The sequence below is a fragment of the Chelonia mydas genome, chromosome 17 (genome assembly GCF_015237465.2).
Source record: "Chelonia mydas isolate rCheMyd1 chromosome 17, rCheMyd1.pri.v2, whole genome shotgun sequence".
In the NCBI taxonomy this organism is placed as follows: Eukaryota; Metazoa; Chordata; order Testudines; family Cheloniidae; genus Chelonia; species Chelonia mydas.
This window is the reverse complement of record NC_051257.2, coordinates 4,179,200-4,205,578: the sequence shown is the minus strand read 5'-3', so window position 1 is coordinate 4,205,578 and position 26,379 is coordinate 4,179,200. Positions and strand designations below refer to the sequence as shown.

At 44.6% G+C, this 26,379-nt stretch overlaps 1 protein-coding gene and 1 long non-coding RNA gene across 2 annotated transcripts in view; one reads left to right on the top strand and one right to left on the bottom strand.

The window, feature by feature from the left end:
• Nucleotides 1-26,379, bottom strand: part of NXN (nucleoredoxin) — a 101,126-nt gene that overhangs the window by 34,008 nt on the left and 40,739 nt on the right. The window contains exon 2 of the mRNA XM_037880707.2: nucleotides 1,367-1,484. Coding sequence (XP_037736635.1) covers nucleotides 1,367-1,484 — 118 coding nt within the window. The remainder of the gene's footprint in view (nucleotides 1-1,366; nucleotides 1,485-26,379) is intronic.
• Nucleotides 1,478-10,879, top strand: LOC119563896. Its single transcript, XR_005222673.2, has 3 exons — nucleotides 1,478-6,138; nucleotides 6,820-6,954; nucleotides 8,867-10,879. It is a non-coding gene; the product is annotated as an uncharacterized LOC119563896 (long non-coding RNA).

Sequence of the window (26,379 nt, the reverse complement as noted above, 5' to 3'; positions counted from 1 at the left end):
AGGACCCTCGGTGCCCACAGAGGGGCAGGATCTGACCCTTAGGGATCCCTGTGCCTTCTAAGCCGCAAAGTGCGTTTGCGTGCATTCACCCAGTCTCTAGATGTCAGAATGCTCTCTGGGAACAATGCAGATAGTACTGCTTTGGGCGGCCGGCTCATTGCTGTGGTCTGCAGTTCATTCTTCCCTTTTAAATGATTTTGGCAGAGCTCTGCAGGGTCAGGATCTCTCTGCTCATGGCTGGGGGTGCAGGCCATGTACTCTGACTATTCATCTTTTAGAAAACAGGTCAATCTGCCCATCCCGCTCCTCACAGCCATTCTGCTTCCTGAACAGCTAGCATTTTAAAACAATTGAGAAGCAGCTGGTGTAGCCTCTGGTTACTGCAGCTCAACTCCCACCTCGGTCTTTCTCTTTTAGGAACAGCAGCAGGCTTCCTTAAAGCTGTCACCATTTTCATTTCCCCCGCACAGGTCTGCTTTGTCCATAGCTTTAAGGCGGGATAATGGACACACAGGTTTCTTTACCCACCTAAAAAAAAGCGTCCATATATTCTGACTATTCCTGCTGCCAATTCCCAGAATAAGCAGCCCGTAAATTCAGCCAGAGCTAAAGAAACATTACCAGATGGTTTAGACCACAAATTATACTTAGCCTGTCATGCTGCACGGCTCCCGCCCCCTGTGTTACACCTAGGGGCTTGTTTTCAGTATCTGTCATTCCCGCACTAGGGAAATGACAACTGCGTGGAATGCAGAGGCACATATGCTGAAAGGTCAAAGGTGTCCAGGCAGGTGCCCCACTTTCATTTTGTGTAGGAACTACAAATATGTGCAGCAATATTTGTTTGTTTTTATCCCTTGCCGATTCAGAGAACGCAAGGTCTGGTATAAACACGCCGCATGGTATGATTTAGAAAAGAAAACTGTAGCTTCTTTTCGGCGCCATCTGTAAGTAACAAGGGAACTGTTCTGTCTCAAACTGTGTGGGGTTACTAATATACGCACCACTCACTATATGAGAACAGCACAGATTTTAAGGGATGAAAAATGTGGGTCCTCAGTTTGTCTGCCTGTCCCCCCCAGTGAAATGCTTACCGCAGTGTTTCATTTCATCTAACTTTTCCCTCATTTGCACTTCAGACAGAAAACCTAGAAGGGATGCCTTTGTTCGTTAAAAAATGAAACCCTAACTCTAATGGGAACAATGTAGGGAATTTCATGCTGAAAATAATCCAATGCTTTGATGAGGTAAGTCTGATGATCTTCATTTGTTTCCATTTTTTGCTTCCAGGCACACTTTGGAAAGGGAGCTAAAAGAGAAGCGAACTGTTAGCCGTCGTATGGGTGTGCAGCGCTCCAGGTCTCACCTTCTGGGTCATCCCGGATCACCAACAAGCCGTTTCTGCACACAACCTTCCCCGTGGAAGCATCTATAAATATCAGCGACGGAATGTTGGAGACTCTGTATTTGTTCCATAGTTTTAGCTGTAAAAGAGAGGGGGAAGGAGAAGAAGAGGTAAACTCTAAGCAGCTTGACCATTAATACTTTTGAGCAGCAGCATCTTACAGGCCAGTGATCAGAAAGATGCAGAAGACGACAGAGTGGCAGTCTGTAGCAGAGCATCCAAAGGTCTCACACAGGAGCCCAGCTACTGCTAGCCTGGTGACCTCAAAAGCAAATGACATCGTGTCGACCGGAGCTAAGTCTGCATTCTACTCCCAGCTCTGCCACACACTTGCTATGTGACCCTTGACACAGGAGTTAATCTCCCAGTGCCTCTGTTTCCCCCCGTGTGGAGCACTTTGAGATCTCTGGCTGGAAGGCACTGTAACTGTGATATGCCACCACCCTATGAGGCAATCCTGTTTCAGCTGCTTCCTTCCCTCCCAACTCACCATTCATTACACTAATCTCCAGCCCATGCCCAAGACATGTTCACACTGAAAACATGGCTGATATACAGAAACTTGGAGAGATGATTCTGCCTAGACCCTGCTGCATTTTGGCCATCTTGATTCGCAGCCTAGAACTCCCCACACAACTTCATCCAATGCCAATAACTGAAACACACCTGCTCACACACTTCTCGTCTGGCATCATATTTCTGCACATAGAATTTATTCTGCATCTGAAATGTGAGTTGTAAAAAATCACCAGCACTAGAAGGAACTATAGAAAGAGGAAAATAGCTGCTGGCAAAGCATAACCTGCAGGTGTACATGGGAAGCCTTCTGTAACCACTCCAATGCATCTTCAACTGTAACTAAAAGCCAGGAAAGGCTGTGGTCAGAGGAGCTGATCTCAGAGCTTCGAGTACCTAAAACATTCCAATCTGAGCAGTTCACTTACATTTTTCCAAGGCACTTCAACCTAAACAGCCCAGTGATGAATTATCAACCTCTTAAATGCAATCAGATCACAACACAGAACCAGAGAGGACAGAGGAGAGGGGAGGGAAGGAAATGAATCATTAGTTTCCCACATCATCAAATAATGTGCTGCAAACTCTCCCTGGCGCCATAGATATTTATGACATTCATTTGGGCCAGTGGAGAACAAAAAACCACAATGGAAGAACAGCAGAATGGAGCCTCAATGTTAATAAAACTCACAATTACACTACTTCTGATACTTTATGCTGAGTTATTTTGCAATGCAAAATAATGGATCCAGAATAAACCTTAAAGCACATGCTTCTATATTCTGATCCATCTTATTATTTTATTTATATCAGAGTAATACTCAAGTCTCAGTTGAAATTTGGCCCCCATAATGTAAAGCATTGTATGATGGAGACGGTGAAGACTCTGTATTGTGCTAAAAGACAATCCCAGCCCTGAAGAGTTTACAATCTAGTGGACAAGACAGATGAAGGGTGTAGGAAAAGGATGCAACCTCGAGCCAGAGTGAACTGGGTGATCTAGCTTTTTATATGCTTACCGACACTCTAGCTAAGGGTGCTCATCATAGGAGACATTTAAGTTTTAATGCCAGTATCTATATCGTTCTTCTGGAACTTGTTTCTGTGCAAAAATCTTATTGTGTTTTGAGAGACTTGACAAGGCTATCAAAATTTATCCTACCTGAAACTTGTTATTTGATGATCAAAGTCCTCTAGGTCACAAATATCTAAAAAAGATGCATATACAGAATCATCATAATTTTTTTTTTAAATCTCCATTTATTAGGACCTACAGAAAACAAAAGACTCATGCTGCCCCTGCTAGCACCAGTTTCCTAACACACACTATTCCCAGGGCTAAGCTGACGTCATCGATGATGCTGATGCACAAGCTAAATGGATTTGGCCACAAAAGCTGCAAAGACTTTGCTAAATGCAAGTCAGCCATGTTAAATTGAGCTTGGTTCAAAACACAAAGTAAATCCAAGTTTGTGAAGTTTAAAGGGATCTTTACAAGGATCACGTTTTTCAAGCAGCTATCTAAGAGGGTGTTGCAAACAATAAAGAGATTACAGAAAGTAACTGAAGAGCTCTCTATAAACAGCTGCTCTATTTTGTCATGTCTTTGCCATATTCAACAGACTCCCCTCAAGGCCCTGTAGGAATGCTGCTGCAGCAGCTTTCCTTTTGGGGGGTTGCTGGTAGTGGTCTCTACATTATGCCCAACCAACGGTCTCCTAACTCAGCCATTTATAATCTACAGGGTTTATATGTCCTGCACATCTGTGGGTGCTGTATAAATAACCAAAGGTATCACTGCAGAGCAACCCGAGGTTCTGGGGCTGCACATGCTACAAGGCCACAGGGGGAAGGAGGGACTGAGCCTGGGACTCAAACTCAGGTCATTGTTATGGTCGTGCCGGGCATTAAGCACAGACCCACTGGATCCAGCTCAGTTACGCACAAATCTCAAGCAAAATAAGAAAAATCAGTCACAATGGCTGACTTTCATGTTGAATCCACACAGCGCTGTGACAGTCCCATAGCTTCAACTCAAAATCATACATCAGTCCCTGGTCCACTCCAAACATCTGCGAACCTCATCAAAGCTGGGTGGTGCTTAGACCCAGCTGTGAAAGAAGCTGAAACCTGGTAAATTTCACACCCTGTTCAGTGCAAGCTGAGAATATTTTGCACAGCTGTGCTTACCTACCTCAGTTCAGCGGTCTGTGAAGCATAACCAGCTCAGACTGGTGAATAGCTCTGTGGTGATAATAATAAATAAATCCCTTGACAAACAGCTAGATAAGTCCAGTTAGTTGGGCTATAATTAGTTGGGCTATAATTTAAATGCAGCATGAGACACGGATGAACAAACAAGACAATTGCATTTAAGAACACCGGAATGTGCTGTCATGTAAACCCAGTTATGAAAGGCTTGAATAGCAAATTAGTGGTCTCCAAGCACTAACCATATTAATGTGAATGTCTATATCAGAAAGTACATGAATGCACTGTTCAAAGTCTGAGCAGTTTGATTTGATGATTCTCCTGCGCATTGGGAAAGCTGATTGGAAATGAAAAACGCATGCACTGAAGGATGATTGCCAAGATTTACCACCATTCCCATGGCAATGGGCTCTTTCAATCACGCTCCGCTTTCCAAAGCAGATCAGACACTTCTAAGAGAAAGTCAAATGGCTCATTTTACGGCAGGTCTGACCTGAAAGTACATAACCTTGATGGGAAACTGGGTTTTTTCATTTACTGCTTATTTCTGTAATTCAAATTCCCTCGGATTCTCTCCTCTCCACTCGAAGAACAGGATAGATTCCCCCCCTTTGTACAAAGAAGAAGATTCTGTGTTTTGTTAAGAGTTGAAAGGGAATAGTGGGTTCAGTAAGTGCCAGATTGCATCAGCTTTTAACCTTACAACTACCCAAACTTATAAACAGCCTCTGGTGGTTGGAAACTTTCATTGTTAAAATCATAGTGAAACATCTGGAAATACAGACAGAAAAGCGATTCCATCAGTACTGAGATACTACAGAGGTGGACGGGCACTACAGAAAAACCAAGGACTGATCAGCATTTGATATAGAACAGTAATGTAGCTTGAGAGATGCAAGTCCAGAAGGGCCCATTGTGATCACCTAGTCTGATTTCCTGCATAACAACGGGCCAGAGTATTTTACCCAGTGATTCCTGCATCAAGCCCCTATCTTATGGCTGAGCGAGAGGTTTAAGAAATACTTCCAATCTTGATTTAAAGATGTCAGGGATAGGAGAAAGCACCACATCCCTTGGTAAATTGCTCCAATGGTTAATTAACCTCATAGTGAAATATCTGGAATTTTAATTTGTGTAGTCCTTGGACAATACCTTTCATACAAAAACGAAGCCGACAGAGATGACTGGCCTCCAGCATGTCATTCTCTGTCTTGATGCTGCTTGGCTGAAGACAGAACATGGAGTGCTGGGATCCTGTAGCATCAGCAGGCCACACAGCTGTATTAAAGGCGAGAATGGCTGCAACGTGTTTCATGTTATGGAAATTCCCTCTGGCCTCCTTAGATCCAAGCAAGCCACCAATATGGCCTGAAACTGAAGGGAAGATCTAGACCTGAAGCCAACGTTTGCACGAGCCTGTGCAAAGTGAAAGCGCAGAGCTTGGCGAAGTCCTAGCCATTAACTGACCGTCTCTACAAGGCTGTCAACGTGGCACAAGGGATTGGCAGACTCCAATTACTGGCAAAGGGTATCCTCTGCCCTGCTGGCACGGGAAGTTGGCTACATTTATTCTGAGCAATTTGGCATTTGTGATCCACACAGGAAGGCTAATGAAAGAGAAAGAAAAGGCAGTCACAGTACAAATAGGTGAACAATGGCCCCTGAAAGGACCATCTATTGTGTTAGGCATGGTGAATGGAAAGCCAAATGTGAGCTAATCGGAAACCACAGGAAGATCAGAGGATGCTGTAGGAGAACGCTGCCTCGGCAACTTTTAAATGCAGCTTTTCCTGTCTTGAGGAGAATGACACTGAAATAACATGCTTCTTGTTCGGAGAATTTGATCATACATTTAAAGAGGGGATTCTTTGCTTCCCAACAGCTGTTGCAAATCTGAAGGATCAAGCCAAACCTAACACAGATGTGGAATTAATCTACACTCTTCAGCCTGAAACCAGTTGATGCTTACAGACTGCTCCTCACTCCCGATTCACACTGTACTCCTGGTAAGTTAAATAGTCTACTCCACACAGAAAGCCAGTTGGAACAGGAGCTGCAAAAGCATTCTCTTCTCAAGACACCACTGACACAGAGTGACCGGTTTATACAGAAATATACCTGGTACCAATGTTCCCTCTAATTTTTTCATCCATGTGTGGAATGAATTTTGTTATGTGCACTAATATGGAGGTGACGTGTGGCAGGGGTGGGACTGAGGGGTTCGGAGTGTGGGAGGGGACTCAGGGCTGGGGCAGGAGGGTTGGGTGCAGGGGGGTGAGGACTCTGGGGTAGGGCTGGGAATGAGGGGTTTGGGGTGTAGAAGGCGGCTCAGGGCTGAGGCAGAGGGTTGGGGTGTGGGGGTCTGGGAGTGAGGACTCTGGGGTGGGGCCAGGGTGAGGGGTACAGGCTTCCCTGCGGCTGTGGCGGGGAGAGAGAACTCCCCACAGCCCCCTCTAGCTGCAGCAGCCCGGGGCCAGGGGAGAGGCACCTTTCCCCGGCTGCGGCAGCTCCGGGGCTGGGCTGGGGGAGAGGTGCCTCTCCCCGCCTGCGCGGCCCTTGATAGCTTAGAGGGAGCTTAGCCTAGTACCTTGTACAGGAGCTTAATAGAACAGTTCTGGTGGAAAACCAAGTTACCAGTTATGTAATCTGATCCATAACACGAAGTCATCAATGGATTTAATTGGCAGGAGCTCGGAAATCGGGACCAGAGTTCAAATCCTGAGTTTACATACAAATCACTTAACGTTTCAGTGCCTCATTCCCCCATCTGTCAAACAGAATGAACACTGCAGAGTGATATGATGCTTCATTAACTATTGTTGGTAAGTATCAGAGGAGTAGCCGTGTTAGTCTGGATCTGTAAAAGCAGCAGAGAGTCCTGTGGCACCTGATAGACTAGCTTAGGCTCCAATACGTCTGTTAGTCTATCAGGTGCCACAGGACTCTTTGCCGCTTTTATTGTTGATAAGGTGACTGGAGAGCCTCAGACTAGAGGCGTTATGGGAGGGCAAAGTATTGCTATTGGTTGCTATGCTACTGCAGTCACTGATCATTTGTTCGTTTGTTTACTCCGCCATGGGGATCTGAAAATGGGCCAGCATGAAGTACATGGGAGAACTCTGGAGCTGGACACAAAAATCAGATCACAGGTGTTAAACTAAACACCCATGTAGCAGGAAACTTCTCTGATCTAAAACACACAATGGCTGGGGGACAGGTTATAAACCTACCAGGCTACAGACTTAATAAAACCGACTGGATTGGCTCTCAAGGAGAAAGAGGACTCCCATTTCCCCAGTGGCATGCTAGTAGGAATGGGAATGTCCCCCTCCACTAACAGCTGCAGGGTGCTATTTTTGGTCATGCTAACTGACTTCTCAGCCCTGGTATCTGCATGGGATGCATTAACTCACTAGTGCAAACTCTGGGCAGGGATGGTTACCACCGATAAAGAGAACATGAAACTGCTTTTCGTGCATGCAGAACTCCAAGCATGAGATTTGTTCCCACAGGAACTTGGTTAGCGGCAGCCCACTATGGCAACTGGTGTCCATAACAAGGGTGTCTTCGCTGCCCTGTTAGCTGAATGAAGCTGTGCTAGATTCCCCTCCTCAAACCGTATTAGGATAAAGACTTTTGCCTGTCTTCATTCAGGTCAGATGAATGCTCTGAGAGGCATTTGCCCAAGTAATATCATCATATATACTGAAACCCAGGCTTCTGCCCTAACCCTGGGAAATTCAAGCAGACAAAGTTAATTTAAAAACTCAAGGGCAGATCTGTCAACAATAATGAGAATGTGTTCCCAATATGGAGAGCTGCTGCTTTCCATTAAACGAAAAGCAATGCAACATTTCCTTCAAATTCTCCTTTGGAGGCAGTGCCTCCAGAGTCTTGTTAATTTCCTCTGAAGGCCCCTTAAAAGATCCTGTTTTCCACCACCCTGACAATTGGACATACTTCAGTGAAACTGGGGTTAGGTTTTTTCTTTGGGGAGGTCAGTGTATTGGTAGTAGTTTCTAGTGAGCAGATAAATTAATTTGATACTTCGAGATTGCAGGTGGGGCAGTTAAAAATTTCTCTAAATTCCTCTTACAGAGAAGTGATACTATAAATTAAAAATTAAAATAAAACATTTCCCCCCTACAAGCACAATTATACTGATACATCTTAGAATTGTTTAAAGGCACATTGCCTGTTAGTTTAATCCCCCAAATCAGCGGGGGAGTCGTGGTTTACAAAACCTAACATGGAAAAGTTTCTGTTTGGATTTAAACTGCTCCCTGCAACATCTACAACCCAAACACAGCAGCAATGAGTGATTACCAAGAATCAGCAAGTGAAACTGACCAGTGTAGGCTCATTGTCAACATGAGTGAGTTCAAGAAGTAAAGCAAGAGCATTATAATGGGCAAACCTGTTTCAGCATGAGACCGGAAACAGGGAATGGGAGAAACTTGTAATCCACCTTCCCCCTCACACAACAGAAAACTACTGGGGAGGGGATTCATAAGTCATAAACTACAGGTTGAGAATTGCTAGGGTGGGACTTCTTGCCAGCAATGCAATACAAGTTTAGTTCTTCACTAGGACACGAACAACAAATCCAGTCCTCTCTTCTTCCTCTCTCCTACATATGCTGTTTGGACGGGGATCGTCATTTTTCTCTCCAGTAAAAGACAGACAGACAGACAGACAGACATGAGCTCAACTCCTGTTGCTCTCTCATTACAGGGCCATCAGCTGTAATACCGAGAGGACTGTTTGAGAAACATACAGGTATTGCTCTGCTGGAAAAAAGACTATGGCTCAGGCAGCTGGAGAACACAGGCTGGCTCCGACTCTGTCCTGTGGATTGGTTCCAGGATGTTGAGACATCCTCAACTGTTCATGACACTTCATTCTCCGTCCATGCTGCAAGATGAATGCCCTCCCCACGTCCTCACTCACTCCTAATGCTAACTCACAGCTTGTACATTGTGTCCTAATGGATTTACAAGTGCACGGGGGCTACCCCGATGTTGCACGCAGCAGGTGGGGCACTGCAGGCCAACGGCACATGCCCTCGCCCTGTCAATTCAAATCCAGTTAACGCCTGTCCTTCCAATTCAAGCTTAGCTCAGAAGGGAAGGACTTCTCCCACTTCCTTCACAACTCCCCACTATCTCCTTGTGTAGCTGAACCTCCTTAATCCAAATAGAATGGGGGGCATGACATTTATCTAGGTAGAAAGGGGGACTTTTCAAAGCAAATTATGCCTGCTGGAGGACTGACTTTAGGAAAGACAGAGTGCTGAATACATGGGTTTGGATACATTAGTTTTTACTGTGTTGCTAGTTATTTCTCTCTGAAAAACAATGAAAACTAATTGCAAAAAAAACAAAGTACAAGAGACAGAGATTTCCTCCTAGAGCATTAATAAACAGAGGAGGAGGCACTTGGACCTGTAAAGTGCAATATACAAGATCAATGTAAATGATTCATAGATTCTAAGGCCAGAAGGGAAAAGGGTGATCATCTAGTCTGACTTCCTGTATAGCACAGGCCACAGAACCTTCCCAAAATAATCCTAGAGCAGATCTTTTAGAAAAACATCCAATCTTGATTTTAAACTTGCCAGATATGGTGGATCCACCATAGATCTTGGTAAATTGTTCCAATGGTTAATTATCTTCACTGCTAAAAACTGTGTCTTATTTGCACTCTAAATTCGTCTAGCTTCAACTTTCAACCATTGGACTGTTTTAGACCTCCCTCTGCTAGACTAAAAAGCCCATTATTAAATATTTGTTCCCTATGCAGGTACTTACAGACTGTGATCAAGTCATCCCTTAATCTTCTCTTTGTTAAAATAAATATATTGAGCTCCTTTAGTCTCTCTCTATAAGGCATGTTATCAAATCCTTTTCTCACTTTTGTGGCTCATCTATGAACCCTCTCCAATTTATCAACTTCCTCCCTGAATTGTGGACACCAGAACTGGACACAGTATTCCAGCAATGGTCACACCAGTGACAAATCCAGAGATAAAATAACCTCTCTATTCCCGCTCAAGATTCTCTTTTATGCATCCAAGGATCACATTAGTCCTGTGACCATTGCATTGCACGGGGAGCTCATGTTCAGCTGATTTTCCATTACAACCCCCAAATTCTTTCCAGAGTCCCTCATCCTGTAAGCATGGCCTACAGTCATACTTTTACATTTAGCCATATTAAAAACGCATACTGGTTACTTACACTTAGCAAGCGATCCAAATCGCTCTGTATCAGTGACTTGTCCTCTTCATTATCAGCCACTCCCCTAATTTCTGTGTCAGATGCAAACTTGACCAGTGATGATTTCATGTTGTCTTCCAGGTCATTGATAAAAATGCTAAATAGAAAAGGGCTGAGAACCGATCCCTGCAGGACCCCACTAGAAATACATCCGAGGAGGAGTCCATTGATGATGATCAAGATGTTCCTGTTGCTGTTGTGTATGGAGCACTGAGCAGCTACAGGTACCATCTGTGTGGCATGGTGGGTCTCTCTCTCCCTCCCCCTCCACAACCCTTGAGAAGACATGGGCGAGCTGAAATCAACACTGTAAACAGTCTCTTATTCCACACAGGAATTACAATCAAATAATGCGTGCCTCAGCAGCTCCTGCTGGGAGCTTCCTTTCCAGCGCCATGTTCCAGTGTCAGACTTTGTTCCACCAATGTGGCTTTGTCAGCTAAAAAATGCTAAACAAAATAAATAAAAAAGCCCCCACTTCTATTTGTATTGTCTCCTTTGTCCTACCTCTGATTCTGCTTCCTTGACCCATCAGCATCCCTGCAAATGTGATCCACAAGTAAACTGGCAAAGTCCTCATTTTTGCAAAGCAGCTGCTGGATGGCGAGCGTGCAGGGAGTCACAGAAGACTCATGTGTCTGCGTGCAAGTTTGCACCCAGAATATTGTTCATTTTGTGACTGACAAACAAAACAACGATTTAAAGACCAAAGGTGGAAGAGAACAATTAGTGTAGGCTTTTCTAGTTGATCCCCTGAGCACTAATAGTGCAGGGTTGTTCCCAATACCTTTTTTAGAGGTTTGTCCAGTCTAGTTTTAAATGTCCTCAAGTGACAAGCCTTGGACCACCACAATCTCAGTCATCTTCCATCCTTCCACCACAATCTCACTGTCAAGTCATTTCCTTTGATGTTCCGCCTAAATGTGTCTCTTTAAATCATCCCATTGCCAAAAATCATTCAACTCACTGACTCAGGCCTTGTCCACACTGTGATTTCAAACACTAGCACAGCTGCACTGATGCACATCCTTAGGATAGATGTGAGTTACACTGGTGCACCTCATCCCAATTTGGAACTCTGCCTGGTGCAAATCATACTGCCCTCGTGTAAACCCTGTCTATACTAGGAGTATTTACCAATGCAGCTACATGGGTGGCTGTAATCCCACTGTAGACTAGGTTCATCCTAGCTAGAGCCAGATTCAAATATCTTTCTCCCTTCCAGCATACCTAATCCCGTTAACACTCCATCCTCAACCACCGTGTGGTTCCATCCTGACCTTCTGTTACCCTGCTCCCCCTCCACAGGCAGCATACAAGCCATTTACGTTGCCAATTAAGCAACCCCAATTACCTTGCTTTACAATTTCCTGCACTAACAACCAAACCAACCAGAGCACTTTATCTGAGGGCAGAGCAGCGCATGGCCACCAGGCTCTGGCAGACATTCCAGAGCGCGAGCATGAGCTGCCTCCTTTTCGCAGGATACAAATTGCACAGGCTGACAGACTGGATTTCCTACAGCCCATGGCTGACATGAAAACATCCAATTTGTTGAGCAGAGCTTGGAGCGACTGAACAGTGGTTCACATGACCTACGGAGTGTGAAAGCCTCAGGGCTAGAACCGGAGAGCAAAAGGGGGCCTGGTTTGTTTTATGTTTTCGACTTGTAAAGAGAATTTCAGGACTGGTGAAAGGTGCTGGATTGACAGGCGGATGGTCTAGGCTGTACCCAGAGCAAATACAGTGCAGGCAGCACCAATGCAAGCTTCCCCCACGCTGCCCCACCAACTCCGACCTATGGAGACCATTTTACACAGGCCGCACCCAACAGCCATTCGATAGCGAGGGGTCAACCTTTCCCTAGGGTCAAGACACTGGGCTAGGACTCAGGCAACTGGGTTCAATCCCTGGATCTGCCAGAGACTTACAGAGGATCTAGGCAAATCACACTCCATCTCAGGTCCTGACCTGTAAAATGAGGATAATCCTTCCTTTCTTCCATCCTTTGTCTCTCTTGTCTATTTAGATGATAAGTTCTTCAGGGCAGGGACTGTTTCGCTAAGTGTTTGTGCAGTCGCTACGGGGCATGATCTCAGTTGGGGTCTGCGTAGACCCTACTATAATACAAAACACTATCAGCAAATACAGACCTGTGCTTCAAACACAGACAGATAGGTGGGCAAAGAGTCACTCGGCTTTGTCTTGGGCATGGATTGAAAAGAAAAGTTCCATGTTTACACAAATGTATTTGATCAAAGACTTCAGGTCAGACTCTACTTAGGAAAAAACATGGTTTTGTTCATGCTGCGAATACCAGCAGGCTGCACCAGTTTCCTACCAGTTCCTAGTAATTTCTGCTTGCTGTATGGCCCATGAAACCTAGAATGTCTCGATGTTCCAGAAACAACAGATTTACTGATTCCCTGGTACATGAGGAAAGCAAGAAGTTATATATACAGTGTAAGATTATTCAGCAACTTCACATCTTACTAATCTTCTAAGTGTATGGTCAGTGAAAAGTTTATGGGGGAAACCTATAATGGGCCTATTAATTTGGTTGCCCTCAGAGAGAGTCCATACATTGTGGAGACAAAAAGGCACCACAGAGCTCAGCTGCACTGGCTAATCCACATGAGCTAAGCAAAGCTCTCCAAATAATGGGTGAGAGTCAGAGACTAGAGAATAGAAAAAGGAAGAACTTTTAATACTAGATAAATAATTCAGATATCCACGTGCTAGAATACACACTTCACTACAGACCATACATTTCTAGGAAGGGCATTTTTCCGTCGCAATCAAGCTTAATAATAACGTTTTGCATTTATATTGTGCCTTTTATCCAAAGATCTCATGGTGTTTTACACTCCATTGCTTAAGCATCACAACCCTGCTGTGAACTAATTAAGCATTCCTTCTTCACAGATGGGTAAACTGAGGTACATGGATGCAGTGACAGTCACACAGCAAGTCAGTGGCAAAGCTGGAGACAGAAGCTAGGCGGTCCCTAAGTCACCCTGCTCTACCCACCTGACCACAATCTTCAAAAACATAGATTTAAAAAATTAAGATGGAGAAAGTATCAGAGATTGTGAGTCACTAGCCTGGACTATTATCCCATGTTTTCTGTGATGTTGTCACTACCACAATTTCACATTGGCATGGGCATAACTAGAGACAGGGCAGTCCATGGGAGGGGCAGAATAAATCAGTCAAGTCAGATTTCCATATGTCCACCCAAGTCCAGCCAAAAGACACCACGATATTTCAGTCTTCCGGGCTTCATTTGGCCCCTAAAATCCAATTTTCCTAAACAAATAAACCACCATCAGAAAAGCAAGTGGGTAAAAACCTCAAACTTAGATGGTGCCTGAAGTTTGCAATTCCATGAAACTCTGCGTGAGCATTTAAGCAGCCTTTGCTAACCCAACAGCAATAAACTAGTCAAGATGATGAGACTCTCCTCACAAGATGCAAACTGAAGGTCAGCAGAAGAAACGTGGTATTTGAGTATAAATTACAGGCTCAGGTGTCGGTCTTGTACATGTTTCATGGTGGAGCCATTAGCTGCTCACAACTGCCTACTCTCCTCTCAGTTCATCACTCGTTCCTACCCCCCAGGGAGGTTACACGCTGCTTTTCTGCACGCCCAACTCGGCAGACCTGCAGCTCCAGAACACTGCCGTGGAAAAGGAGTCAAGTTACAACGGGACACACAAACCCCTTCTCCCTGGAAAGGGGAAAGAAGCGAGTGGAAAGAAGGCACCAACCATGGCCCACACACCTGCACAGAGTCCTGAGTGGCTCTGGTAGTAAGCAGGCAAACAGCAGATGTTTCCAAAAGCCTGTGCTAGCTGAATTAGGCAGCAACAGCTGTCACAAGTAAATGACGGCCAATTCCTCCCACTGAATTAAAATTGGGGTGGGGGGGGGGGGGAGGGTTGTTTAGCTCTTTGGGAACGGCCCCTCCTTTGTTTGTGCAGAGCCTAGCACGTTATGGGCACTGCTGGGAACAAAGATAATAAATAATATTGCAGATTCTGTGAACAATGTAAGAGCAGATGGTGCAGGTCATGGGTAGTGGAACATGGAGCCTTTTACATCCCAGTCACTGGTTCAGATTTTGTTCAGGGCAGTGGTGGCCAACTCACGTTCTCCTCCAATGGCTGTTTGGTGGTTCGCCGTGGAAAGCTGGCTGTATCACTACAATTGCCATTGACTGGTATCTTTGTTGGCAGTGCTGGCACAGGTCAAAGACTGAAGCAGAACAAGAACTGAATTCTCTCTCCCACCTCTAGAGAGGGGACAGCTGCAGGAGAGAGACACATTGCCAGGGAAGCTTGCACTGTGGTTGCCCCAACAGCACCTGTTCTGGGGATAAAGAGGAACTTCAGTCTCCAGGACTGTCAGATAGGCCGCTTTCCACCAGAACCCCTGTGAAATGCTCTGATCCATATGAACAAAAAGGATTAACATTCACTGGTTAATGATACGGGGCTGTAGGATATATTTCGCATTTGAACATGACTGTAACCTCTCTATTGTTTCCCTACCAGAAGCTGGGAAAGCAGAAAGCCACACAGCACAGGGAAATAAAAAGCAGCAAGAATGGAGCGAGTTTAGATGGTGGGAGGAGAGGATACAGGGGAAAGAAATACAAGACAGATGGGAATGGGCATCAAACGTGGGCCCTGTAAGTTATGCCCCCAAATGACTAGTTCGGAGTAAGAAACAGCTATATAAACAGCAAATGTAATAAGAAAAAATAATAATTTATCCATCTCTCTATGGGGAAGGGATATTTTTCCATATGTTCATAGGAAAGGGTAGTGGTGGGGTGGGGATTTGGGATGCCGAATATACAGTAAGAGTCTCCCAAGGTCTCAAGTCTCATCTGTCATTCTTAATAGGCCAGCTGCCAAAATGACCTTCCATTGCAGCATGGGTTTCCTATCTGCAAAGTTTGCTTTTGCCGCTGCACTGGCTTGCAGGCAGCCAGCATCAAGCACAGATAGCGATCTCTGGGTCCAGACCTCACAATCCCAAGTCATTAAGAAACAAACAAAAATGTTTTAAGCATGAGCTTTCAACAGGGCTCCCACCAAACACAAAGGCCTCCAAAATCCACAGGGAAGCTGGACTTGTTTTCAATGCACACAATGAGGTATTACTGTGGGTTTGTTTTTGTTTTTAGCAGCCAATCCAGAAAGAGAACTTTAAACAATCAGATCAGAAAACCTCTCACGGAGAAAGCAATACCATGCTTGTTAGTCCTTCGATGAATCCAAGGCTGGCTAGGACTTTGTGGATGTTACTGAGCCACTTTCCCTGGAGCTTCTCAGCAGCAGCAGGGGTAGAGGGATCTTTCCAGGACGTTCAGACAATCAGCATGGCAGTTATTCCACAGGACCAAACCTCCATGACAGTAGCCTGCCTTGTGTGCAAATGCGACCTACAACTGCACAATGTGAAGGGGATGCTAAAATGCACAGTCAGAAAATGTTGGAGAACTATCAAAAATTAAAAACAGCCCGAACACGCAAGACCAGCACTTCTGAGCAACACGCTGGTATCAAACAGGCATGGACCCATGGAGCCCCAACACTCCTAAGCTATCCTGCAATAATACTTGTACAGATACGAAAGAATTAAACCTCCCAGCCCCTTTGAGAGTCAGCTGTTGTTCCCATTTTCCAGGTTAGCCAAGTCAGGAACAGACAAGTGACACACTGCCTCCAAACGCCACATGGTGAGTCAGTGACAGAGCTAGGAATAGAAGAACCCAGCTGTCTGAATCCCATCCTTCCTCCCACAGCCCAAGCACGCTGGAGCAACCCTATAACAGCAAGGAGGAACAGAAAATATGTCATTTTCAATGTTCCAAGGGGTTAAATGATACAAGTGATTTACTCCTTAACACACCCCGGCCAAAGCATATGGAGAATTAACCAAATCCATCTGTTCTTAAGCACTCTCTGGTGAGCTCTGGACCCTCAACTGGTAGCACTACCATCCCGGCCGATCCCTTCTGTGCTCCTGAAGATGTTTACAGTAACACACAGGGCCGCGGCCGCTCATTTGTTCAAATACGCAGAGTGCGCATGGGCTGGGGAATTCTCTCTCTGAGCCATTAAAATCGTTTCCATAAACATCTGACCACTGAAATGTCTTCAGGTGGAGCTGTAAAGGATGCCCTTTGCAGAGCTGACTCTGGGCCTCAAATTCTCTTGCCGTTAATGGACGTTGCAACCACAACTGAACCCCAGTGACGGTAGTGGTCAGTGCTGCTGCAAGTTCCCATGCAGAGGAATCCTTGTCAGGCTAACCGCTAACCAGAAAGCATGATGGATGACTTCATGGGCCAAGACGGCCTGGAAAATGCTTTCCTTTCCCATATCACCGCCTCCTTCCCCACTTCTCAGAGGAGTCAGCAGGGCAACAATTGTGGGCCGTGGAAAATAATGGGAGAAATCTGCACCTTAGAGTCTAATGATTTGAATAAGGCCCAACAAACTGCAAATTCTTACAAATGAGGGAATTAACCATTGGAACTGCTTGCCTAAGACCATGATAGATTCACCATCTCTGGCAAATTTTAAATAAAAGGTTTGTATGTTTTTCCAAAAGCTGGGCTTTAGTTAAAACAAGAATTAGTTCAGGGAAATCCTATGGCCTGTTTTATGTAGGAGGTCAGCCTAGATCAGTGGCTCTCAACCTTTCCAGACTACTGTACCCCTTTCAGGAACCTGATTTGTCTTGTGTACCCCCAAGTTTCACCTTGCTTAAACTACTTGCTTACAAAATCAGACATGAAAAATACACAAGTGTCACAGCACTAAAAAATTGCTTACTTCCTCATTTTACCATATAATTATAAAATAAATCAATTGGAATATAAATACATAAATACACTTACATTTCAGTGTATAGTACACAGAGTAGCATAAACATGACACTGTCTGTGTGAATACATTTTAGTTTGTATTGACTTCACTAGTGCTTTTTATGTAGCCTGTTGTAAAACTAGGCAAATATCTAGATGAGTTGATGTACCCCCTGGAAGACTTCCACGTAGTCCCAGAGTTACACGTACCACTGCTTGAGAACCACTGGCCTTGATTACCACAATGGTTCCTTTTGCCTTACAATCTATACATACACTGATTATTTCAGAAAGCTGCATGCAAAACTCCTTCCCTTTTCTTTTTCATCCTGTGTCCAAAAGTAAAACTCAATCCCTTTTGCAAACAGGCTGCAGCCCAGAGACTCAAAGCTGACAAAAGACAAGTCAGTGATGTCTAAATACGAAAATATCACCATACGTCTAGCACTAGCAATTAATCAAACCCATATGTTAAGAAACCAGTCCAGATTAATGTCAAATACAGTCTAGATTTAATGTTTACACCTGAACAACGAATGCATGTACACAAGGGATTAGATTCATCATTTATTTTGTAGACAGCATGTCTCATAAAACGCTCCCCTAAAACTCTTTACAGAATTACCGGTAACTACAATTACCTAGAAAGGGAGCGGTATAGGGCAACAGAGTAGAGCTGTTTTCAGCTGAGCTCTGGAAGGAGACGGAGAATTGATGAGGCAGACAGATAGTAGGAGACTGAACAAGATGGAGTTACAGAGAAAAAGGCTCTTGCTGATGGGAGAGAGAGGAAGCCAGTGCTACATGAGCAGACATGGGGACCAGAGACAAGGTCCATGGGGTGAAGGGGTTTATGACAGATACACACAACGTGAACCTGGGTCCACTAAATGAATGAGAAAAGCATTTGGTGGGTGCCAGACGAAAGCTGAGCCACTGCAGAGACCTTGGTGCAGCTCAGATAAAGCCTCTGAGCCTTCAAGGCTCAACTTCTGAAAATACATGGAAGGCCAGGTGCAAAGCAAGCTGAGGAAATCTGTTCCTGCAAAGCCCAAGCTGCCCAAGGCCCACAACTCCAGACAGCAGCTATAAACAGGAGAAGCAGCAGTACACGAGGGAGCAATTTTATCTTCTCTATTTTAAACCTAAGCAGCATGTTTTACAAACTCAAAACCAATTAAAAAGAAAAAACTGGACAGCTATGAATCAGCACCAAGGTCAGAACCTTCAGCGATATCCTGACTTCACCCTTGGAGGTAACAATATATCTCCTGGAGGGGCGAGTCCATCTGTAGGAGTCTATCATTCAGGGTGGAGTCATTTAACCTGACAACAGGAAAAGCAAGAACTGATCCTGCAACATGTATGATTCCAAGTGAGCAGAGACTCACTGTGGCCCTGTAGTTTACGTGGAACCTTAGAGCAGTGCAGAGACAGCGGCAGCGATTTGTACTGAATGAGACACTCATTGCAATAACTGATGACAACACAAATCCCATAGGGCCATTCAAAATGTCAGATAAGATGTACTCTGCATTCATTACTTCTTCTTAGGCTCATAGCCAGCTGGAAGGGGTGGCTCACAGGCTGCAGCACCAGGATGGAAATTCCCTGGAACCATCGGTTCAAATCTCACTAGTCAACTCCATCCTTCTGAAGTAGAGCCCGTGCAACTTTCTGTAGGGATGTCAGTTTGAAGAGAGGCCTTGTCTGTTCTGTGGGGATCCAGAAGGTTTTGTACAAGATTAACAGTTGGTCATATGTTCTTGTCCAAAACGTCTCCTCACACTGCTGGGCACTGGCTGCTGCCCTCCTCGGAGGTGGCCACATTTCAATTGTTGCTGTGTGAACAGTTTGTAAAGCGTTTTGGGATGACGAATATCACTCTAAAACATAGTTACTAAAACTGTACCGAGGCAACTGATCCACAGAGTAAAATAATGTGGTTTTAGAATCTTAAACAGAGAAATGCAAGAATAGTAAGGGCGGACACCAGTATTGAAAACACTGGAAAACAGAGCAAGAGGTTTTTCAGAGTTTTACTTGATTTTGCAACATACCAGGAGAATGCTAGTTCCGCGTTGTGGTGACAAAGACTGCAGGTACAGGATGCTTTCAGAGTATCAGGGAATAGAAACATGTCCACACTACAAGGGGAAAATCCCCTAGAGCTTGTGAAATCACTTATTCTGTATATAGATACAGAATCTTTAGTCTCTGCTCTTATCAACTGTTTGAGATACATGCACAGAGACAAGTAAGGGGAGCTAGAAGTCCACATTCAACCCTCTGAGCTCATACCTGACTGGATATAGTGGTGACAAAGCAATCTCTTTCTGTTTCAGAAGGATTTTGAAGACAAACTTCTGAATAACAGGGTTAATGTCACTCTCTTGTTCAGAACTGAGCGTCAAAAGCTTCCTATTGACCCAATTCTGTGAAGCCCCGAGAGCCCTCCACTCTCACTGGACCCTTTGGTTGCTCTGTACCTCCCCCAGCATTGAGTTTCCTCAAGGGGACCAAAACACTATGAAATGCAAACTAGTGTCCTTCCTCACTAATTATGATGAGAGCTAAAGACATGATCTGAAGATCTCACTTACGCCAAACATCCCTTTAGACAGGAGTCTGGTAGGTAGCACATATCTGCACTTTCCAACCCCAAAGGTGTGCTGCTTCCCAAACTGACGGAGGAAGTCTGAGCAAAGGTTGGCAGAAAAGATTCCTCGGAGGTCGCCTGGAGTTTAGGGCTTTGGGTTTGTAAGTGGTTTCTAATTGCTTACACAAAATCCCTTAACATCCCGTAACTCAAACACAAAGCTGAGGAATGAGATCTTTTAACACAATCACCACACACAGAGAGAGTGTGAAGAATACAAGTATTGCTTCTTTCTCTTTTGGTATAAAGTACATGAAATTAAGGTCTAGTCTACACTGGGAAATTAGGTTGGTATAACTACGTTGTTCAAAAGTGTGAAAATTATCCACACCTCTGAGAAACACTGTTAAACCAACCTAACCCCCCATGTAGGTCAAACTAGCTACCATCCCCCAGGGAGCTGGAGTACTACACTGATGGAAGAATGACTCCCATTAGCGTAGGTAGTGTCTGCACTGAAGCACGACAGCTGCAGTGTTTTGAGTGTAGACAAGCCCTTTGTTAGGAAGCAAAGATCTGGGAACAAGAATATCTGCAGAAATTGAAACTGACTAATCTGCTTGAAACCAAAGCAGTTTTTTCCAAGGATCTGTTCTGAAAGCTCAGGGCATGGTCACCCCCTTCTCTACCCCTCAGTCAGAACTAATTAAACGCATCAAGATTCAAATTCCAACATCTTCATTTCATTTGGCAGCTCTGCAGTTAGACTATTAACTCTGAGCTTCTCTCTCTCTCTCCTGGTCATTTTTCAATTATCTTGCTTCATCTTTATTCCGTTTCCAGGAACACTTAGCAACAGGCTCTTGCAATCAGCAACCAACAGGCTAGGAGCTGAAGGAGAGATTTTGCAGTTAAGATGACCTTTTACCACACACATGCAAATTTTAAAGAAAGAATTTGACCTATGTGCTTTCTAAGTCTCTCTCTTGGTTACATTCTCCCCTGGTTTAAGTCTTTCTCTTTAAAGGCACAAACACCAGAGCTTACCCGTTCTCATTGAATCCTATTGATATGAAGAAAGCTTGCACCCTGCCTTCATCTTGTATTGTAGGATTCCGCTTTGTCTCTCATCTGATGGCCGGGGGCCAAACAGAGCTAAAACCAGGCTGCGGAATCTCCCCATCTGATGGCAGGACTGGCTGAACACTGCCTGTTCCCACAGCTGAGATTCAGACCAATATCCTGATGCAGCTCCACCACTCAGCCACAAGAACCGGCTCTTATAGGGAGGACAAGACCCCAGTGTTCTCCTGCAAAGTGACTTTTATTGATAAATGAAGAGTCAGCAGCTTTCATTCCAGGGCACCTAAAGTGCGTGCCAAGAGCCAAACGCAGCCCATAGCATCCAAAGCAGCATCCCGCGGTTGTGCTCTTAGTGATTAAAGCCAAATGACCTAGTCAACATGGAGGTGGGATGGTCCAGTGGTTAGAGTACCAGTCTGGGATTTGAGACCTGGTTTCAGCTCCCTGCTCCCATCAGACTTCCGGTGTGACCTTGCACAAGTCACTTAGTGTCTCTGTGCCTCAGTTTCCCACCTGTACAATGGGGATCCTTCCATTAAAGATCAGACACTACAGTAATGGGAGCCAGACAGATAAGAACTGTTTGCTGGAGAGCAATCGTCTGCTTGCCAGGAAGATACAATCCCAAGCTGATAAAGTGGCGTGCAATTATCTTCAGTAAGTGTGTAGATTAGGTGCTGCCACTGAGCTCCAGACAAAATGCCAGAGCTCTGGGAAAAGGCCCTTGCTGTCCCCAGGTTCAACGTAACCCGAAATATAGTGTGGCCTCATCTCTGACACTCCCCACATGAGGTAATTTCATGAGAGAGACATAAACAATGAGATCACTGTCAGTTAATTGTAGGTTAAGACATAATTATCACACTCTTCATGGTAAGGCTTCTCTAACAAGGGCGGCTGTTTAAAGTCTGTGTTGGGCACAGAAGCAACAGAGCATAGGATGTCTGAAAAGTTATTTGTGTATGTGTGGGGAGAGGAAGGGAAAGGAAGGGAAAGGTGGCTGTTTATTACATTTCCAACCATCCCTGATACCAAGACATAGGAACATGTACAGGTAAAGTGCCAGCTTGTTTTTTCTACTCTTTAAACTGAGAGTGTGAATTTAACAGTAGCTAAATTGTCAGCGTACCTCTGAAGAATACCTCATTTCCAGGTAGATCACTGCCTTTAGTCCCAACGTTACCTATATTCCTCACAAGTTTGAAAAAGTTGCTCTTACCCTTGAAAATTATTTACATCAGAAACAGCAAATCTGAGGCTGCAGAATGAGTGGTTTAAAGTAAATAAGAAATCCCAGAATATGTTAAGGTTTGTGACCGAGTATTTTTTGGGTGCCTTTATCACACATCCCATCCCACCTTGGCTGATTGAAAGATACCAGTGACAGAATGACAGTCCTGGTAACAGAAGCCCTCTCTTTAGTACACAGAACAGGCACATGTACATTTACGTAGAGGATAACACAACAGCATGATTTAATTGATCTACATACATCTATTGGAAACAATCTTAACTCAAGCAAATGCTGGTTAATACAAGACAGTGACATCTCTGGCTCTCCAGATCTGCACCCAGCAACTGATGGAGAGAGGAGAAAAAGCAGCTTGGATTCACCAACTTAAAATTCCTTAGAACATGAATTTGTCACATTCCTAGTCTGGACCCAGTGTCACTTGATGGAGTAACTCTGAACTGGAAGATAATCTGCATCTGCAATGCATTACTCTAGTAACACACTGTATCCACTCTACTGTTCCACTCAAGATGCTTTATACTTGTGGGCAGGGTATAGTTTGGGGAGTTTAAATCCGCTAGCAATATAAGCAATAAACACACCTTCTCCCCATTAGTTGACAAGAGCTAATGGATCATCATCACTAATGTATTTTTTAGTGTATTTGATAGAGTGCTCTGGATATGAATTAACACTTTGTTTCTGGCACTCTGCCAGCAGGATTCATGCAGCGAGTCATCTCTTCCCCAGTTAGGGCTATTTTTAAAAATTAAACAGATTTTTTAAAAAAGTCCTGAAAGTGTCTGGACAATGAAAGGGGAAGAAGTCACTGATCGAATCCACAGGAGAACTGATGCCGGTTGTTGGCAGCAGAACCAGAGACTCCAATCTCCACACTAGAGTGGAACAGCCTAGACTACTCTTGATGCAGGTGCTGTTTGCTCTTACAGAAGAACCCCTGTATCAGTGTGAAAACAATTAAGCAAAGCTGCCCCCCACCCCTTTTTTTTTTAATTTATACCACAAATCAGTTTCCTTTCAGAGGGCAGATGTCCATTACACACATTGAGGCACATCAAAGGGCAGGAAACCTTAAAAGAGAGCCATGCCCCTAGTGCGCATACACACACTGCTGCTTCTTCATTCCTGAGCATGGTTATATTCATCAGCTGTTTCTTGTCCCAAAGCTTTTGACCCCCTCTGTACCACGTCTCAGACCAGACAGCACAAGGGAACATTTGGTTCCACTCATGTTCCAGACCAGAGAAAATATGGGCCTGCATTTTTGCTGCTATCACAGCTGGGGCTCTGGAGCACCTGGCCTTCTCTTATGAGGGATAATACAGACTTTATCCCTCTGGGATAAGAGCAATAAACTTTAATCTGCCAAAATGTGGGGCAAAGTGTTGCTGTTTAAACTGTGAATGAGAACAGCTGAGCCCAGGGCTATGAAGGGTTCCATGGGGCTCTGGCGCACAGGGCTTACGAGGGCACCACAGGGTCTCAGAATGCTAGAGCCCAGGATCACCACGAAAACTTTACATTTAATCCCGGTAATACAAGTTTCCTGTAAAGCACTTCTGTGCTCTGCTTTTGTGTTCTAGCGTTTGCTCCACTACTGTAGATTAGATACAGCGCTAGGAACTATGCCCCAAAGAGAAAAACCCAGCATGCAACAAAAACTGTCAATCAGTCCAGATCAAAAGACTAAAAACTGGTTCCACTGAGTCCTGATCCAAAGTCTACTGAAGTCAATAGAAAGACTCCCACCAGATTCAGTGGGCTTTGGATCAGATCCCTGATCTCTACATTATTCACCAGGGATTTTGAAGGACAAGGTGCTATAAATACAGCTCAATTTACCAGATGGCAAAATAAAAGTGTCAGTAGATCAGTGAGGTCAGTGCCTGATTACGGGAGACTGGGACCCTAGGCCACCAGCAGCCACCTAACCAACACGCGCTATTAAATAACAAGGCTAGAAGGAACAACGTGAGCTATGATGTGTCCCTGTTGCTAACCAGCCCTGAGGGAGATGAAATGGCCTTTCAATTTACACCCTGTTAATAAGGTTCTTCTTAGCACTGAAGCTACACTTCTGGTTCTGATCCACAGACACACAACCGTCAGGGAGTGGTGCACTGTCATCTGGTTTGACCACAAAGCTTGTTTGTGCCAGTGTATGTTTAAAAGCCTTTAACAACAAAGCCAACCTATGCTATCCTGGAAGCAAGGGACTTTTCTGTATTTAAAACAAATATTGCTCTAGGGAGTTTCCTGTTGTTGGAAATGAAAGCCCAGTTGTTGCCGCAGCAGTCAAAACACCCCCAGGGAGCCCCATTCTTTAGAAATCATGGAAACAAAGGTTAGCATATCCATCAGATGCAAAAGGAACTTCTGTTCCATTCATTTGTGTTTGCTGAGTGAACACGTGAAAAATCAGCAACTTTTCCAGCCTGTGTTGTCAGCGTGCCAGCAGCCTTCAGCAAGGACGCTTCAGACACTCAGAGGGCTCACTCATTAACAAAACAGCACTAACAACATTAAGTGGGCATTGCACAAGTCTGCCAGGAATCTTTCACCAGCCTCTGAGAGTAGATTGGGAAACCAACCCAAAGAGGCAGGCAAAGGAGGACATGCATGTACAAGTGTGGCAGGCAGGGAGCAATTTACATGACACAGGGAAATTGACTACAGACTGGTAAGTAGGAAAAGCCCATGTTATTCACTTCTCTCCCACCAGCCCCTCCATAAGCAATCACAGCTTCAGAACTGAAACTGAAGTGGATCCAGATTCAGAAACATCCTGGTATCACTGAATGACCTGCCCAACAAAATCTCTCTAGAGAGTGAAAATTTTCCCTCTCTTCAGATGTGCCTCAAACAGGGTCCATTTTGTTGTGTGTAGGGTCAGAGACCAAGGGCAGATAGGAGTCTAGGCAAGATATTTCAAGAAGACTTTTTGGATGCTGAAATGGCCAATGGGCTCTCTTGATAGCACAAGAGTAAGAGAGATAATAATACCACCTGCCTCTTACATAGTATTGGTCATCAGCAGATCTCAAGGTGCATTACAAAGGAGGCTCAGTATCATTATCCCCATTTTACAGTTGGGGAAACCGAGGCACCAAACAGTGACATGACTTGCCCAAGGTCACCCTGCAGGCTAGTGGAAGAGCAGAGAATAGAGCCCAGGTCTCCTGAGTCCCAGTCGAGTGCTCTAGCCTCTATGCAGTTAAAACCTGCTCTAGCCAGCAAATGGGTCCAGCCAGCATCATAGGATGGGAGTCAAGATTACAAGCCACCAGCACTGAGAAGTGCAACCCCAGAACTACCACCTAGAACTGAGTGGTAAATCCACATACCACAACAGTTCGTCTGATAAAGAAGATGGCGTTAGTTGCCTCTCACTCCAGGAAGAATTTGATGATGTAATAAGTATGGGATAAACAGTGGAAACCAGCATTGCTTTGGGACTTACAGACTACCTTTTCCCTCTGTCTAAGGGATGTACATTTAGCAGTGTGTGCATTTCTACTGATGAAATGTGACACAGTGTGTAACTATCTGAGAGGAGCATTCTTCAAATGCATAAACAACAGGAAGACAGCACAATACATTGCTAACATAGTAAGAATATTTCACACTCCTGTGGTAGCTTTCCTCTGAGGAACACAAGCCCTTTCACAAATTAAAGCTCTGAACATTCCAAGATATTAATCCCCTTTTTAGAGATGGGTAAATAGACCAGAAAGGGGTACGGTGACTTACCTAAGGTCATAAAGCAGAACCAAGAACAGAACCCAGGATTCCTACCGCCCAATCCCTCCGTGCCCCGAGCACCCACATTAGAAAGACAACATGGAGGGAGGTCATATCTTTTACTGGACCAACTTCTGTTAGTGAGAGAGAGAAGCTTACACAGAGCTTATCTCTCTCACAAACAGACCTTGGTCCAATAACAGATACGGCCTTCCCCCACCTCATCTCTAATATCCTGGGACCACCAAGTCTACAACAACACTGCATTACATGACACTCCTTCCACAGTAAACTGGGATAAAGAGCAGGGTGCACTGCATGACGACCACAAGGAAGTCTGTGCATCCTTCTGTTTAATGCCTTAGCTCCTAAATCATCTCTTCAGCTCACAATCCAGGTAAGCAACAT